General features: G+C 38.7%; 2 protein-coding genes across 2 annotated transcripts; both read left to right on the plus strand.

Annotated features, from left to right (window-relative positions):
• Positions 1-589: 589 nt before the first annotated feature.
• On the plus strand, positions 590-8,272 carry pias1b (protein inhibitor of activated STAT, 1b). The gene is given in 21 exon segments (XM_034686234.1): positions 590-658; positions 2,393-2,825; positions 3,021-3,105; positions 3,307-3,354; positions 3,472-3,509; positions 3,512-3,561; positions 3,665-3,799; positions 3,898-4,003; positions 4,462-4,539; positions 4,695-4,854; positions 5,184-5,292; positions 5,294-5,322; positions 5,405-5,427; positions 5,430-5,558; positions 5,561-5,576; positions 5,699-5,777; positions 5,779-5,839; positions 6,860-6,897; positions 6,990-7,165; positions 7,167-7,267; positions 7,270-8,272. Coding segments are annotated over 21 exon segments (1,956 nt in total). The 5' UTR covers positions 590-634; the 3' UTR covers positions 7,308-8,272.
• A 3,080-nt stretch (positions 8,273-11,352) lies between these two features.
• On the plus strand, positions 11,353-17,340 carry morf4l1 (mortality factor 4 like 1). Its single transcript, XM_034685575.1, is given in 15 exon segments — positions 11,353-11,513; positions 13,547-13,585; positions 13,681-13,687; positions 13,690-13,747; positions 13,837-13,926; positions 14,535-14,557; positions 14,560-14,611; positions 14,715-14,753; positions 15,625-15,715; positions 15,933-16,034; positions 16,187-16,275; positions 16,398-16,570; positions 16,673-16,757; positions 16,843-16,874; positions 16,877-17,340. Coding segments are annotated over 15 exon segments (984 nt in total). The 5' UTR covers positions 11,353-11,459; the 3' UTR covers positions 16,927-17,340.
• The last annotated feature ends 934 nt before the right edge of the window (positions 17,341-18,274 follow it).

The raw sequence follows: 18,274 nt of genomic DNA on the forward strand, positions 1-18,274 counted from the left end.
AGGCCGTTTCATCTGAATTCTGACACATGATGAAGGTTTTGCAGAGATATGACGGAGCTTTTACAGAGACATGATGCTTTTTCATCTGAGGTCTGACACCTCACTCTGAGAGCCGAGGATGTCCTAATATGTAAACCATGTCCATCTCCGTTTGGTTTCTCTCCATCTAAACAAACTAAATGAGCCCTCACTGGATCACTTCCAGATCACTTCCGGTGTTTGGTACATTCCCTTTCTGTAAAAATGAAGGTTAATTTGTTTCAGAAATTGTGAAAGTGTTCAGTAGTTTTTAAAATTGTCTCCAGCTTTGTAAAAGTTTTTCATCTTTTGTAAATTTGTTTTCTTATAGGTAAATTTGTTGTGGCCTTGGTAAAAGTGTTTTGCTGATGTAATTTAGTTTTATAAAATGTAAAAATGTTTTCAAAATGTTAATTTGTCTCCAATTTTGTAAAAAAAAATGTCATCTTTTGTAAATTTGTTTTGTCCTTTAGGGCCACCGTACCTAATTTACCCTCCGAGTTCACCGCGTCGCAGCAGCACCCTCTGCTGTCTGCTGCGACGAAGTGAAGGACGATTTTGAATTCGCACTGTCCCTTGAGGAAGGCTTTTGCGCATGCGCTCCTAATGTAACAAGATGGCGGAGAGTGCGGAACTGAAGGTAAAGCGAGCCCCTTGCATTAGCTTGACAAATAGACATTTCACACTGTGATATTTAAATTTCAAAGCATTGTCCCATTGTCATTTAACAGTAAAGGCACGAGAAGCATTGTTATTAAAGCATATAATACAAAAAAAACAGCAGAGATGTGGAGACTAGACAAGCAGTTAGCTGGCTTGCTAATTCGTTAGCATTAGCTTTGTTATTGTTGCCGACGTTCCGTTAGGCTGCCTCTGCTGAGCGGCTCACCTGCAGAAAAGGCCTTATATTGCTTTTAATGGAAACGAAAAACATCTTGATGTCACCATTTGGAACAAAAAGGCACTGTAGTATGAATCAACTGACATTATGAGTAGTATGCCGGGCGGACTGCAATGTTGGGTTAAAGATGGGCTCTGTCTATTCCCTGGAAGACAGGCGCACTTTAGCCTCCATAAGCGTTATATCTGATCTGATTGGTGATAGTTCACGAAATATAGTGACTGTATTCTACTCGATTACCTGTATTGGTGGTTATTCCTCAATCGTTCAAGACTGATTGTAACAAAGTTGTATTAAAGGCAGATCAAACCAGCTTCATGAAGGCGCAAATAACAGTTAGCGAGTGTATGCTAATGATTAATCTTTTTTCACTTTCTCCTGTCAGTGATGGCAGTAAACTCTTTCTGAGTTCTTTAAAACTGTCACATTAATCAAGAAACACCTCTCATTTAGATCCGACCCCCTTGTGTCGGATAGCTGTATTGTTTGCTCTCCTCCTTGGCTCAGTACAACTTGTTTTATTTGTACACAGAGAAAATGTGTTAGGGTTGCTTATTCAAAGGCATTAACCAAATCAAACTATGTTTATTTGTGCCACCACAGGCCAGATTTCAAGCATCATGATAATGTGCTAATACTGGCATATTCAAATTTCCCAGTTGCCTACTAAGTGCTAATTTTGCTCATCTGCTGGTAATCAGGAGTCCTTGATTTGCACTTATAATACTCGCGAGAGGCCTTGCAGGAAATGTCACCTGTGTGGAATCAAAAATGAAGTGCAGATCCAATCCTGCAATATATACAGTTTGTGTTGTTTCTTTATGCGACTGAATTGCTCTGTATGATTGTGATTCTTATGTCTTTCTTTATGGATTTAAAACTGTGTCATTAGATTGTTATACTGTACTTTGCAGGATATTTTCTTTAACAAAAATCACATTATATCCCAGTCAACAAACTATTACAAACTATTTTCCTGACAGAACCTACAGTGTATTTTTCCTCTCAGGTAATGACTCACCTCTGTGAGTCATATGTTTGTATGTATGTGGTTGTTGTTGATGTTATTTTGGCAACACCCTCTATTATCCAGTGAAGGATGTAGTGATACATTATGGTTTAAGGCTTAGGAAAAGCAGTGTGATTCAAAGAAAATGTACACTCTGTTTAAGTCGTCTCAGAGTGGCAGTGTTTGATAAAATATACAGCATGACGAAGCTGTCAGTGTTGTCTATTATTATGATAATGGCTGGTAAAGGTTAGAATAAACAGTGTATCTTCCTGTTTCAAGCTTATCTCAGAAATGAAAATGCCATGGGTGTGGACGATTTGCAAGCCAGTAAAATATTTGAATAACGTGAAGAAATGACTCATGTTTTAATGATTATGTTTTACAACACTTAAGGAATTAGAAACTTGTTTCTAGTGTTTGAACAGGTATAACAATCCATCTTCCACTCTTCTTTTCATCAGCAAATGGTAATGAGCCTTCGAGTTTCGGAGCTCCAAGTGTTGTTGGGATACGCAGGGCGAAATAAGCACGGACGCAAACATGAACTTTTGACCAAAGCCCTCCACCTACTTAAAGCTGGATGCAGTCCAGCTGTGCAGATGAAGATTAAAGAGCTCTATAGACGACGCTTCCCAACCAAAATGGTTTCACCAGTGGACCTGGCTCTCCCCGGAGTTCACTCTGCCTCCAGCCTGCCCGCTGGCCTCGCTCAGCTGGGATTTGACAGCCACGGTTCCCCTTCGCCTCTGCTACCTGTGTCTTTACTTGGGCCGAAGCATGAGCTGAGCCTGCCGCACCTCCCCTCCGCCCTGCACCCTGTACACCCAGATGTCAAGCTTCAGAGATTGCCATTCTACGACGTGCTGGATGAGCTCATTAAGCCCACCAGTCTGGGTGAGTCCAGCCCTTCCTGCTCAGCTCTGTGTGTAGTGATAACGCGTTGAGTGTTGTGGCCACAGGTTTCTGAACCATGACTGATTAAAGCCATGCTCGGTAAAAGTTCAACATGAGTTGACTTGAGAGTCTAGTGTTTTCCCTCTGTACTTCACTTTGAGTGTTCATTTTCTGTTCCTGGTTTCTTTTTCGCAGTTTCAGACAACAGTCAGCGGTTCCAGGAAGCATGTTATGCCTTTGCATTAACACCACAGCAAGTTCAACAAATCAGCAGCTCCATGTACGTGAGAAAACTTCACTGTGAACTCTGTTTTTAGCTGTGAAGAGATAAGGGGGGCTGCAAACATTACTGATACTACCTACCACCTTAATAACACACTTCTTTCAGTGATGACATTATATTACAGTAAACTGAGCTGTACCTAGTCTGTGTGTTTAACTGTTTTCACCAGCCTGATTTTGCTCTTCCTCTTCCTTTTAGGGACATATCTGGGACCAAATGTGACTTTGCTGTTCAAGTACAGTTAAGGTTTGTCTCCAAAACTTGTCCTCAGAGAAATAATTTCATTTTCATCAATTAGTACATTGCATTGAGTGAATAGAGGGTCTGTGCTTGAAATAGTAAACTTGGCTATTCCTTTTTTAGATTTTGTTTATCAGAGACAAGCTGTCCCCAGGAGGATCACTTCCCCCAAATCTGTGTGTGAAGGTGAATGGCAAACCCTGTAATCTCCCGGTGAGTCCAGATATTTTGTTGTCAGTCTGTCTGCCATGTTTTCTAAGTCACACACCAACAACGTCGGAGCGCCACTGATGTCTTGATGATTTCTTTTCTACAGGGATATCTTCCTCCAACCAAAAACGGAGTTGAACCAAAAAGGCCCAGTCGCCCCATCAATATAACCTCTCTTGTCCGACTGTCCACCACAGTTCCTAACACGATTGTGGCGTCGTGGACTTCGGAAATTGGGAGGGTAAGAAAAATCTAGTCAGAGTCATAGTTGCTGTAGAAAAGGATTCCAGTCACCTTAGTGTACCTTTTTGCTTCTAATGTTTCTCTTGCTTTTCTCAGAGTTTTTCCATGGCTGTTTATTTGGTAAGACAACAGTCGTCTGCAGTGTTGTTGCAAAGACTACGGGCCAAAGGAATAAGAAACCCAGACCACTCGAGAGCTCTGAGTAAGTCCACACTCCATTTTGTGGTATAAACATAGAAAATGTGTCACCACTACCCCTGTAAGGGAGAAGGCAATGAAAAGACTATCATATTACTATTATCTTCTGTCTACAGTTACTCTTGTTGATTGTTACTGGCCTGATTTACCACATAGTCATAGCAACATGGAAATCCCCCAAACTAATCTTAAACACTGAAAGAGGAAATAAATTCCTTGAAGATTCCTAGAAAAGAGTATTTGCTCTTCCGAAAGCGACCCCCTCTTCCACTCACATTTTTCTCAAAAATTGTTTTTATCCAGAAATTCCAGTGAGTAGTTTAAGACTTGATGTATTCCATTATGTTTCTAACGGGAGTATTTCTTGAATAGTTTAGGATCTTTTAAAGAATCAACATAAAGTGTAGACTTGAGTTTAAGATGCTTCATCCTTGTATTTATGTCTGTTTTTCCTTTTCACAGTCAAAGAGAAATTAACAGCTGATCCAGAGAGTGAAATTGCCACCACCAGTCTACGAGTCTCTCTCCTGTGTCCTGTAAGTATTCCACTACATTGCTTAATTTTTGCACAGTGACAAAATTGCATCTTCCTGAAATGCTAACAGATGCATTCTTTATACATGAACACATTTACTCTGATCTCCCACACTCTTTCCCGCTTTAATCCATTTTGTGTATTGTGTTTTGTCTTGAAGCTGGGAAGATGAGGCTGACAATCCCCTGCAGATCGATGACATGCTCTCACCTTCAGTGCTTTGATGCTACACTTTATATCCAAATGAACGAGAAGAAGCCCACTTGGGTGTGTCCCGTCTGTGACAAGAAGGCACCATACGAGCACCTCATTATTGACGGGTGAGCACAACACAGCTTCATTCTGCGTGAGGCAACATATTCTGAATCCAGTGGGATTGTGTTCAAGCATTAGTGGGAGGAAACAAATGTGCAGATGTTTGTCACTCTTGCTTTAAAGCCACAGTATATGCTGAGGAGTTTGACACTCCTGCAACAGATAGTCAACCTTAAACCAATGTCCAAAGCAACACCTTGTGTTCGGTCAATGACGGTTGCCCCCAAAACATGCATTTTCTACTTATAATTAAGTGTAAGGGAGGATAAAGGTTTTTTTTATTTCTGGTTGCAAAGTGACCTAACTGTGCTCTAGTGTGTTGTTTTTTCCACAGATTGTTTATGGAAATCTTGAATAGTTGTTCTGATTGTGATGAAATCCAGTTCAAAGAAGATGGAAACTGGTGTCCCATGAGGTCAAAGAAAGAGGTGCAGGAGGTGTCCTGGTTCCTACAATGGGGTAGATAGTGGTAAGTAGCTTGCATAGCTCAGATTCTTTAAGGGTATCTTCGTTGTGATCTGTGAGCATACTGTGAGTCAGCTTGTTTCTTTGCAGATTTTCCCGGTCAGACTCGCACGAGCCAAAAGGGGGTCCACTGACAACGGCAAAAAAGTTGATGTGATCGACCTGACTCTGGATAGCTCGTCAGAGGACGAGCTTGATGATGAGCCACCTCCCAAAAGACCCTGTCCCTCGCTTTCGCCCGTCTCTCACCTCCAAATAAAGGGTGAGTCTCCTAACTGTTAAGAGGAAAGAAGCTCATTGTAAACACATTTTAATTTGCATTTGTGCTCAGCTCAGCTCATTTTTGCTTCTGGAACATACCTAACCAAACCTTCTTTCTCCCAGAGTACTAAACCTACACAGCCAGGGCTCACCTGTGAGCAGAGCTCCCAGCATGCCCCCTGTGGAGACTAGTTACATTCCTCCCTCCTCCACGTCTTATCCAGGACTACCGCCACTATTATCACTCAACTAGTGACCTGCCAGGTATGGCTGTCGCTTACCTTCAAAGAGGTTCAGTTTTTAAAAATTCTATTTTTCTAAATATTTCTTCATACAGTGTTCTGATATTGAACTTTCTGACATGCACAGAAAATATTCTACTATTTGTTCATTTACTGAAGCGATATAACTCCAGTTCAAGTGAGGGACAGATCTGTACATTTGTTAACAGTTACATATTAAAGTGAAACTTTATGTAATGACTTTCGTGTGCATTCTGAGTAGCAGAGCCAGTTGGGGATTTTTAGAGTTATAGTTTGTTTTCCAAACGCTGTTTCTTGTTGAGATGGGGTCAAGAACTTCGCAATAGTTTTTTGTTGATTTTATGTTGTGACAGAAAACTGCATCAATGACTATCATGATGAAAATATACTCAGTTGTCTAATTCAATCAACCAAATCCTTATATTAGTTTAAAATAAGTTCAGCGTGGAAGCAGGGCTGTAGATCAATCCTTCAATCATGCATGGAAAGAGTTTACAAAGTCCCTGTGACAAATTGACATTGCTGTGTAGTCACTTAGTTTGAAGTGGGGTACAACTCAAACCTTTCACCTGAAGGCTTTCTTATTTAAATTTTAGCAAATAGACACACTTAAATAGTTGAATAAGTTTTATTTACTTGCTTTTTTAGATAACCACTGAATTACTATATACTGCAGAAACATGAGTGATGAATAGTACATTTCAGACAAGTTCTCGAGTGATAAAGAGCACAGTTTCGGTCTGATTCTGACACTGACTGATTGTCTTTTATCAAGATGAACATAAGAGGATGTAGGAAGGGATCATTTCAGTCAGTTGGATGGCAGACATCATTACAGTGGCCCATCTTTCTTACAATGCGCATCAGGCATGCAAGCTTTGTGATGAGACAGACTAGACAGAGCCAGATCAACCTACTTTGAGAGCAGATGTTTGTTCTAAAAATAAAATTGTTTTTTGAAATGTTGGTTTTGTGTCTCCAGAACAAATTAGATGGACTGAACCTTCTCCTTCTCTTGCAGATCTGAATTTCTTCTCCTTCCTCCAAGGGGACAATCAGGTATGTTTACTGAAGACCCTGACTTTAGAGTAGTATGTATGTAGCAGTATGTTTATGTAGAGTTAATGGTCCCCTCCCTCCTGTCCTTTCAGCATTACAACATGGTAATGGCTGCCGCAGCAGCTGCATCAGCGTCAGAGGACCACGACCTGCTCCTCAACCGCTTCCTGCCCTACAGCTCCTCTCAGATGATGCGGGAGCAGCCAGGCACTCCTGGGAGCAGCACGCTGGTGGCCACTAACGGAGGCAGCACAGTGGCAGCACCAGTAGTTGGTGTCTTCGAGCAGTCTACGGGATCGAGATAAAGACAGAGACAGGGACAGCCACTCCATCTCAGGATTGTCGAGGTCCTCGGTGGAAGCTGCAGCGGCCATTTAGGCTCCATGTCTGACGTTATCTCTCTCGACTGATCCGCGCAGAACTGAAAGACGCAGGAGAACCGCGAGAACAGGAGCTCTTTGTAAATAAGGAAGAAGAAGAAGAAAGAATACAGTGCTATGTACAGAGAGGAAAATCTATTTTCAATTTTACTTATCATATGTATATAAACTTAGGACGCTTCTTGTCCGGTGAGTTACTTCAGTTGATATTTTTCTGTGAATACTGAAGACTTTTTCACACCTCTTCATGTGGTCCTTTGATTATATGTACCTTTTGTACTGGTTTTTACAGTTTTGTTTGATATTCCATGTTGACGGCATTATTTCAGTATAATGTTATGTGCACAGAACCAATAAGGTGACACCTTATGGAACATTAACTTTAGAGCATAAAGAAAATGGCATTGTAATAGTAACTTATACAAAAGGCAGGTTGAAGCAAACAGGAACATGGGTATCTCTTTCTTTACTTTCTAAATAGCACCATTTCTGTCAAATGTTTTGACAGCAGAGAGATCTGGTGATTTTTTTTGCCATCACTGTAGATTTTTCTGTACGACATCCATGCTGTGGTCATGTTATTTTTAAGAAATTATTTATGATGTAAGTTATGTTGGATGTATGCTGTTTTTTAAAGAGCATTCCCTCTGCCTCTAGGAACTGTTGCCACTAGAAATGCAAAAAAGCAAACGCTAGATCCTTCTGTTGTCATAAATCTGCACTCTCTTCAGTCCAATCAAATACGAACAATATTGTACAGTTCAGACAGTACCTGAAAAAGCATAAGAATTGGAGTGTATCAGCATTGTAAACCAGCTTTTTTTAGTGTGTGAATGAATGGCACTCGTCCCATCCATCAAACAGCCTTCTGTTGTCATACAATTGGACCTTTTATGCTCATATAATATTGCAATATTGTGTCATTTTCTTTTAAACTATGTGTGTGTTTTTTTTAATATAACTCTTAAAGAATATACACAGAAATTCAAAGTCAAGTGGCTGATTGTCATTGATGCGTTTGTGCTTCACTTTCACAAACACGACGAGCCTTTGATCCACTAGGTAAATCTTTAAACTGAAATGCTTAAAAACAGATGAGTGAAAGTGGATAAATAACATTCATCATGTCTTTTTGTTTGATTTAGCACTTGCTGTTTTGCATAAAGGCTGCGTGAAGCAGTGAAGCATTCACAGTTGCAGTAAACCCTTTGAGTATTTTCAGCTCTGCATGACTGCAAATTACCTGAAAGCTCATTATTTAAGTGCTATGCTGTTCCTTAGTGAGGCTGCAGGATAAGTAGCTTTTATTTTTGTTAGGTGTCCCTGCAGCAGCCTTTAAGTATACTGTGATAGCTTCATTTTGAGTGTACTCACAAAAGCATTATGGCCCGAAAGTTAAAAACTATTAGAAGTCTATCATGGACGCCTCCCCTCCCCTTATTTTTTTTCCTGACCTTGTGCTTACAATTAGGATTATTTATTATCATATATATTTTCAGCATTTGTTTGATTTGTGGATATGCATTGCTGTCATTGTATGTGATATTCTTTTGTAATTATATAATTAATGCTATTTAAAGATGTCATTGTTGCTTGACATGCATTGTAACATTTTCTGTTTCTATGTCTGTTTTACTATCAGATGATGTCAATACTCAATAGAGGCTTTGATCATTTTGAACTGCTTCAAGGTCTACTGTGTTGTTTGATATTTGTAAGAATTAAACAGATATAAGAAAGTGCATCTTTCAGCAGTCCTGGTTTAGATGCATTTGTCCTGTTAAAGAAGCAGTGAGATGCGTTTTAATTCAATTGACTTTAACACTTGGATACAGCACAAGCTTTTAGTCCAGCCAAATGTATTGGCATGTAAATGTATGGTTTGTTTTGGTTATGTAAAGTAATTAGATGATGAGTTTTTTTCCTGTATAGGGAGAACTCTAACCTGCTTTTAAACATTTTTACAAATCAGGAACAACATGCACCCTTATGCCTGCATATGCTACCCATGCATACAGGAGATGATGCTTGCAGATACTCTGATTTGAATCACCAAGGTCAGTATCACAGGATAGGAAATGTGATTTTTTTTTTACTTTTTTGATCTATTTCAACATCAAATGACAATATGCATGGATAATACATTACCTTACCAGCCAGAGGGGAATTGTGGACACCAGATACGATGTGATGAGTCAACAGGTGTTACATTCAGTCCCAAGATTGATTTCCCAGCTAAAGCATGACATGGACCGTAGTTATATTTCCAATCAGGGACATCAGACAGTCCTTAATGTGTTTTATTTGTGTAGATTTGATGCTGGCTCGCTGTCACAAAGTTGTGATTAACTTGACACTTGAACACTTGAACAGATCAGAGCCATCAAAATAAACAACTGTGTCTTATTACCAAGAAGGATGAACATGTCTGCTGTTTTAAGACCTTATCAATTCAAAATATTTCAACCTTAAACTCAAATACTCTTGATTAAATAATAAACATGAAAAAATATTTACCAAATGATAAAGTTTGTCCTACATTATCTCTTAAACATAGCTGCTGTTTAATTATAGAAATTCAGTTAACCCCATTTCATTTCACCTGAGCCTGACTGTGTCAGCTCATTTCATCATACATGTAAATTTACATATAGCTTCAGAGTTTTAGAATTGTTACATTAAACTTAATTTGTACCCCTTCCTGTTTAAAAATGGCTCCAGAATACTGCTATATGTTGCAGACCGACACTAATATGAAGATATGCTCAAATCCATAATACTGAGTTTTCAAAAAAATATTCTTATTTTTTTTTAATGAATTATAACCACATCATAACATTTTACATAACCCGGACAATGAATAGACATTTTCAGAGGTAAATAAACTCATGATTTAAGGATGTAAGATTTGTAGGTGCAAAAGTCTTAAAATAAAATTGTGATTTTAGTAAGCTTTTAGTAAACTTCCTTCCTTCAGCAATACTTCTCATCTACTATCTCATTTACACCTGTACTTTTCTAAATAGTAGATCACTTTTCAAAGCAAAGGTTAAAAATTTAGGAGAAACGTCTAAAATAATAAGACTGTAAATACATTTAACAAGTGCAAGCAAAATCAAGCTGCATATGATGATCTGCAGTGACAGTGTTGTAGCTTTATGCACAGACTAATATGCTGGCACGTAAATTTCCAATGTGCCCAGATAATGTTAAAACAGAGCTTTTTAAAGCTTACTGTACTCCTCTTTATACTGCCCATTTGTGGTGCAATTACAGTAGAGCTAAAATGAAAAAGCTTCAAGTAGCATATATGATGCATATCGAATTTTCCTTAAAGATGGACCAGTGCAAGTTTATGTTTGTATCAAACAATGTCTCTATATTTCATGCTGTACTGAGAAATTTTGATGTAGAAATGTATAAATCTTTCATTCCCTCTGCCATAACCACCCTGAACAGTTTAAAAAAAGGAACCCAGCCTGTTGCGTTTATGTTTATGGATGCTTGTCTTTTATTATGTGTTTCAACTATATGTTTTTGTTTCTGTTTTTGTTTTATTGTGAAGTGTATGCGCCTGTTTGAGCCCTGTCAAAGAAGAATTCTGCCCCATCTGGGGCAGACAATAAAGCTTCATCAAAGAATCAAAATCAAAAATATATTGCTTAGCTGATTCAGAAAAGGAAACTTGAGGGGGCTCACTCAGCCCACTTAAGTGACACAAGGTTTTTTCTTGCTTTTGGAAACATTGTAACAAATGCCTTTTATGCTCTAATCAGAATGAATAAAAAACTGTTGTCTTATGATCTTTTTATTTCTTGTTGGACATGTATTTTACTTATTTTTAGTCTTTTAATTACTCTTGTGCTGATTTGGACCTATGGGTCTGAAATAAAGTCTATCTATCACAGAAACGACCACCTCGACTTTATTATTTTTCCACCTGAACTTAGAGCGTAGTGTTTTGGCCTTAGATTGCATAAATATAATATTAAATAATAATAAATAATAATAAATTAATAAGTTAATTAATAATAGTGTTTTTAATAGTGTCTTCTTTCTGTCGCATCTCAGTCGCGCCGTTATTGCGTCATGACGCTGATTATGACGTTTATAGATAGCGGCGCCGTTTCAGACTGGAATGGGAGCTAGCGATTTTCCCATATTTGTTAGTTTAATCCGTGAATGGCGCCGAAACAGGACCCGAAACCTAAATTTCAAGAAGGTAACCATTTCTCTGTTTGAATCCCTGATCGAAATGTGGTGTTGGTCAGTGCTGAAGCCGGGGGCAGCTCTTAATGTGAACTAGCCTCATAGCCGAAACAGCACCGCTTCCCAGGACAGCTAGCGTTGTTAGCCTTCATTGTTATTGCACAAAACAGCTCTTCATCATTTTTTCTCCACGTTTGTCAAAGATTCAGGGTTTCTCTTAGCTTTATATTGTGACATTAGCAGAAGTATACCAGGGGGCCTGTTGTTTGATTTATAGCTGATTGGCAGATAACCAAAAGCAGTTTTCATTCATGCACCGTTAGCTTCGCCTTGGTTTCACCGCCACATCTCTGTACTCTGGATGATTGTTAGCCTGGTCCTTCTGGCCTGCTGTACGGCCAGCTGCTGGTCATGTATTATTAACTTTCCTCTTCCTCTCTCTTAAATGAAGGCTGACAACATTGTGTATTTAATGTACTTGATTTGGTGGTGACAGCCAACTTTTCATATATAAGAGGAACAATATAAATATGGGGAAATCATGAAAGGGTTTTTTTCATACTGTATACTTAACTACTTTATTTATAGAGCGCCTTTCATACATCAAAACATGCAGCCTAAGTGCTTCACAGAATAACAGAGTGACAGAAAACAACAGCAATGGTCAAATGATAAAAGGCATGATTATAAATAAAATACTTAAAAATAAAATAAAATCAATACAGTAAAGTTAATAAAAGAAGTGAAAGTGGAAAGAAAAGTTAAAAAATAAGTCAGCGTTAACAAGATCAGGTGAATACAAGAAATAAATAGATAAAGAAATAAATAAATAATTACACAAGATAAATTTATGTTAACCCTCCTGTTATGTTCGTTTCTCTGGAACAACAATAATGTTCCTGGGTCAATTTGACCCGGGGTATATTCAATTATCCAAAAGAGTCAGAACCCCCCAAAAAAATAAAAAATCTAATTTTTAACTCCATTACTAACCATTTAAATCAATATTTGGTCCATTGGTTTTCTTTAATTCTCAAAGATCATGGTTCAATGAGGATAACTCACTCGCTATTCATTAAAATTAATGTTAAAACCTTTTTTAATGTACATTGGCAAGCCCTAAATAAAAAAAATAGTTTTGCATGACACATATTTTTGTTTATCTTATTGTACATTTTAATTTTTTTTTTTCTTTGAAGTAATCTTGAAAAATTACCACGACACCTCTTCTGTCACATGCTGCCCAGATTTTTATGCTGCATTTAGCAGGTTTGGAAGGCATGTATTGCCTAAGATAGACTTTTAAACGGGTCAATTTGAACTGCAATATAACAGGAGGGTTAAAGCAATGATTCAAATAATAATGAAAATAATAATGAAAATAATAAAAATAATATTGCAGTCCAGGGCTAAAAATAAATTACTTCAAATTAAAAGCTAGATTAAAAAGGTAACTCTTAAGTTTACTTTTAAAAACACCCAGATAGCTCGCCATTTTAATGTCCAGAGGAAGAGAGTTCCACAGCTTAGGGGTGTAAAAACAGAAAGCTCTCTGGCCGGTGTTTGTGTGAGACACACGAGGAACATTTAAAAGGGAAGCATTTGAGGACCTCAGTGATCGGGCTGGAACATAAAATGACAGGATATCAGTGATGTATGGAGGAGCAAAGCTGTTAAGAGCTTTAAAAAACAATTCAAATAACTTTAAAATCAATTCTAAAAGAAACAGGGAGCCAGTGCAGAGTTTTAAGAAGAGGGGTTATGTGATCAGTTTTCTTTTTCCTATTAACTTAATTAACTTCACTAATTAGGTTTTTTTTATTTTGAAAACTCATTAAAACCATTCTATTGTATTTTATTGTATCTATTTAAAGGCTTCATTATTTTTTAGTTATTGTTCTAATCTATTAGAAAGACGTCCGTGTAAATTGCTGATGAGTGAGATGTTAAATAATTTCATTTAAAGTGTAACAATGGTTCGGTTGGTGATTCTATTGTATAATGTCTTAACTGCTTCTCATGCCGACTTGCCCTGTCCACTCTCTCTGCAGGGTTGAAAGAGTGCTGTGTTTTCTGGGCCATTGCTCTACGAAGCTAAGGTAAGCTTCCTCATCAGGACTGTCTCTGTGATCATGGCATGCATATTTTTGCCTGTGCATAACAAAATGACCACAAAATATTTCTCTCTTTGCAGTGTGTTAAGATAACATAAAGGACAAACAAATCAAATACTTTATTCATTACAGCGGGTGGAATAAGAAGTAAGTTGTAGGTTGAATCAAATCAATCTCTAAAGTTTGCACGGTAAAGCTTCGTCAAGTGGTTTCTAACTTTCTGTTGTGTCTTCCAGCTGGGACGAATGGGTTCCTGAGAGCCGAGTGCTTAAGTATGTGGACAGTAATCTGCAGAAACAGAAAGAGCTTCAAAGGGCCAATCGTACGTCCATATCCTCTCTTTTTTCAATAGTAGGTTTTTTTTACTAAGCTTAGATCTGATAGGACAAAATTATAGAGTTATCTTATTTTAATTGGCTATGGTGCTGTTCATGATGAACATGACATAGCTTTTGACAACCAGGAAATTCACCCCATACGCATGGGAACAGAACTGAAACCACTGATCAGATTTGCAAAAACATGTAGTCTAATACTTTCCACAGCAGTCTGCTCTGAAATGTACATTACTAAACCTGCTGTCAAGAGTTTTAACTGATTATGAATCATGTTGAAATTAATACTTGTGTATCTATATGACCTACAAAAGCAAACAGGACCATCAGAACAGAGACTGTTTGTGAATACAGTTATTTTATTTAGCATTTTACAGCACATACAGTCAGGACGTGCCTTTGTTTACACTCTACTTAAAAAGATTGACAGTGAGTGATACGTATGATTGTTCAAAGGAAGCAAGATGGGGTTTTTTTGCAAATAGAAACACTACTTACAAAAATATACAAGACAAGATGAGCAAAGAGATAAGACCTCAGGGTTGGCCTAAGTCAACTCAAGCATTAAGTGACTGAACTTGTTTTCTCTGTTAATTCAGAGACCATTATGTGGAGGGAAGAATGAGGGTGCTGCGCCGAATAAGAAGATACCTGCTCCACCGCAGAAAAATGATGTGTGAGTACTCATCATTAATCTGCCTGCTTTCACATCTCCTCATAGTTAAATCTCTTTACGTTTTATAGACTTATTTTAAAATATATATTTTTTCATTTTGTAGGAAAACCAAAAAGAACAAACAGAAGCGTAAGTATATCCTGTTGTGTATGTACAAAATCAATTTTTTAAAAATGCATTTAACTAAACTCACCAATAGGGATGCACCAATCCGATACTGTATCGGATATCGGCTAGATCGGACTCAAAAAACTAGATCGGATATCGGTGACAAAGTGCCGATCCAAATGGCAGATCTATTCATCTCAGTTCTATGCTTTTCTATGTTTACAACAGCCATGTGCGTCTCTTACGTCATCAGCGCCATCCGGTCTGTGCATTTTTGCCCGTTGGAGCATGATGGAGACTAACTACAGAGGCTCTGCAGTTTAGGTGCATGTCATGCTTCTTTACTAACAAGTGAGCTGGAAACCTGCAACATGTGCAGCAGTAATGTTTTGATGGATGGCAGTCGCGCTTAAAAATATAATGGGAGCCCAAAGGAGGAAGTTTACGTCAGCTGTAGCCTACTGCAAAGAAGCAAGAAACCTTCTATTAATGGATTCAAAGTGTGAAAAAACAGACCGGTTATTGGATTTAATTGTTCCGGATCCTTGAAATTAAGGGATTCCAGCCTCTGGTTTAGCATTTGGAACCAGATACAGTTCACCATCAAGTCAGAAAGGCCTGAAGTTACCAAATCATGATTCTATCCTCACATTAAGGAATATAGATCGTGAAATCAATACCAGGATCGGATTGGCTAGTATCGGTATCAGCAGATGCCAAAGCCCAGGTATCGATATCGGTATCGGGACCTAAAAAGTAGGATCGGTGCATCCCTACTCACCAACATACAACTGAGCAGATTTTACACAGCTTTTTTTTCAAATTATAACACTAGACTGTCAAGTGTTTGGCGTTAATTCTACTGTGAATTGAATTATAGTTAACTCTGCTTCTGTTTGGTGCAGCACCTGGGCAGGAGAAGGAACAAGTTCAGGAGGAGAACCAACCCATCCTCCGCGGAAAAAGAGGGCACGAGTTGACCCAACAGTTGAAAGTGTAAGCTCGTAAATGCACTGAGTTGCTTATAATGATGATATTTTTTCTGATTGATGGCTTCTTTGATTTACCTCAGAGCTAAGATGTAAGAAACAGAGTAAGAAGTTTTGTTCTCTGCAGCTGCAACTTTATGTTGGAAATGGTCTTATTTCTACATTTAACATTGTGCTAAAAATCCTCTCAGGGTCATTCTTTAATACTCTTCTTCTCTGTTTAGGAGGAGACCTTCATAAATCGAGTAGAAGTTAAAGTAAAAATTCCAGAGGAGTTGAAACCATGGCTGGTGGATGACTGGGACCTGATAACACGGCAAAAACAGGTCAGAAACCGGTGCCTAAACAAACCTTTTTCACAGCCCTCAATCATTAATAATGTTGAAGTGAACATACACTTACATGTATGCCCACCATAACATTTCCCAAGTTATTCATTAGTGTGTTTTCTTTGTGTCTGTTTGTTTGATGTCTTCAGCTTTTCCACCTTCCTGCCAAAAAGAATGTTGACACAGTCCTTGAAGATTATGCAAACTACAAGAAATCGAGAGGAAACTCTGACAGCAAGTAAGCCTTTCTTAATGAGCGGCTTTAGGTCACAAAGGTCATGCAAAAAGAAAAAAAAAAAAAAGCATCAGTTGCTTGTTAATATATTTGGAATCAAAACTAGCTTGTCTTCTTTTGTTCAGAGAGTTTGCTGTAAACGAGGTGGTCGCTGGTATCCGGGAATATTTCAATGTCATGCTTGGGACGCAGCTTCTCTACAAATTTGAGAGGCCGCAGTACGCAGACATCCTCGCCAACCATCCAGACACATCTATGTCTCAGATCTATGGCGCTCCTCACCTACTCAGACTCTTTGGTAAAGCGGAAGACTGAAGTATTGCTAGTGTGATAATGTATCAAGACAAGGTCAGCGATGTGTGTGGTGTGTGATGTACTGTCTTTTGTCTGATTTTCAAAGTGAGGATTGGAGCGATGCTGGCGTACACTCCGCTGGATGAGAAGAGCCTTGCACTGCTGCTCAGTTATCTACAGGACTTCCTCAAGTGAGTACTTCAAGAAGTGTCATAACCCTTTATTCAAACCCTTCTCTGTCTACAGCAGAAGTAAGGAAAATGTCTTTCATTTCAGGTATCTTGTAAAGAACTCTGCTTCGCTCTTCAATGCAGTGACTATGAGGTCGCCCCTCCAGAATACCACAGAAAGGCAGTGTAAGGTTTTTTTTTTTTTATTTGAGGATCTGAAGCCTTTGTGTGCTGACGTTTGGAAACAACTTTTCTTACCTGTCGAAACGATGCGATTTCACAAAAAGCCTTCGGAGGACGGATTGTGCGAGATCTGTTGATTTTTTTGTGGACAAATCAGAGCGAGATGTCACACTAATCCCCGGACAAATTCATTTTCTTTCATGTGGAAAGCTGCTGAGTACACTTTTCCTGTATTGGTATGTTTTTGAATACCACTATTAGTTTTAATTGTACTTGTTTTTGTCCCTTTGTTTACAAAGATCTTTTGAAAAAGGAATTTCATCTGATTATTTTTTAGATTTCTGTTTGGTTCAGATGCTGGCTAAATTTGTCTTGTAGGCTGTCATCATTTTCTAATAAAAGTCACCCATTCTCGAGTCGTGATCTGCCGTGCTTTGAAGTCAATTAAGGATTCTAGTGTTGATGTAGAATTTAAAAAAATGGAGGATGGAGCAATCCCTGGTCACAAAAAGGTGTAAGTTTGAGGTGAGGTGGATAGGGATCCATGCAGACAACAAAGACAGAACTCCAAGGCTCTCTCGGTTTAAAATTCCTATTTTAACCCCGAAACACACTTCTACATTTTTCGCCATCAAGCCCTTCATCAGGAAGTCACACAGATGTTAGGAAGCCATAGGCTCTTTTGAAATATTACATGAGCTCTTAAGGTGAGGTTTGACGCCTCACCACTGTGAATGCTACACCCTGCACACAGAATGAGAACAGACAACATAGACTGTATAAAATATGAACGTAGTATCCGTGATGTCACCCATCTGTTTCTGAAGCGCTGTTTTGAGGCCAATCGGCGGCGGCAGCCATATTGCTTCTGTCGAGCGATTGTGACGTAAAGAGGCGGGCTTTGAGCCTCCTAGCCAACAGCTACAGCGTTCCTGCAGTCAGCTGTGCCTCTCATTGGAAGACTTGTAATCTCAATATCTTCGAAATGCTGCGTTAGAAAAAAATTCACCCCCTTTACAGTGGTGTGCCGATGGAGAAATGAGCTATCCAGACTACACTTGTCTTTTGTACCAGACTGTAAACATGTTTATTTCTGCTGTAAAGATCAGCTTTTTCCCATTCATGTGTATGTGGTTTCATACACATGCCTCAAGCGGATTCTCGATGAACTGCAGCTTTTAACACTTCTGCATTGGACTCATATTTTTAGACCGTAGGTTGCCACTTGGTTACGCCATCAAGCCTTCATCAGGAAGTCAAACAGATGTTAGGAACAGTAGGCCCTTTTGAAATATTAAATGACCTCTTAAGGTGAGGTTTGACGCCTCACCACTGTGAAATGCTACACCCTGCAC

Source organism: Notolabrus celidotus, chromosome 6 (genome assembly GCF_009762535.1).
Source record: "Notolabrus celidotus isolate fNotCel1 chromosome 6, fNotCel1.pri, whole genome shotgun sequence".
Classification (NCBI taxonomy): domain Eukaryota; kingdom Metazoa; phylum Chordata; class Actinopteri; order Labriformes; family Labridae; genus Notolabrus; species Notolabrus celidotus.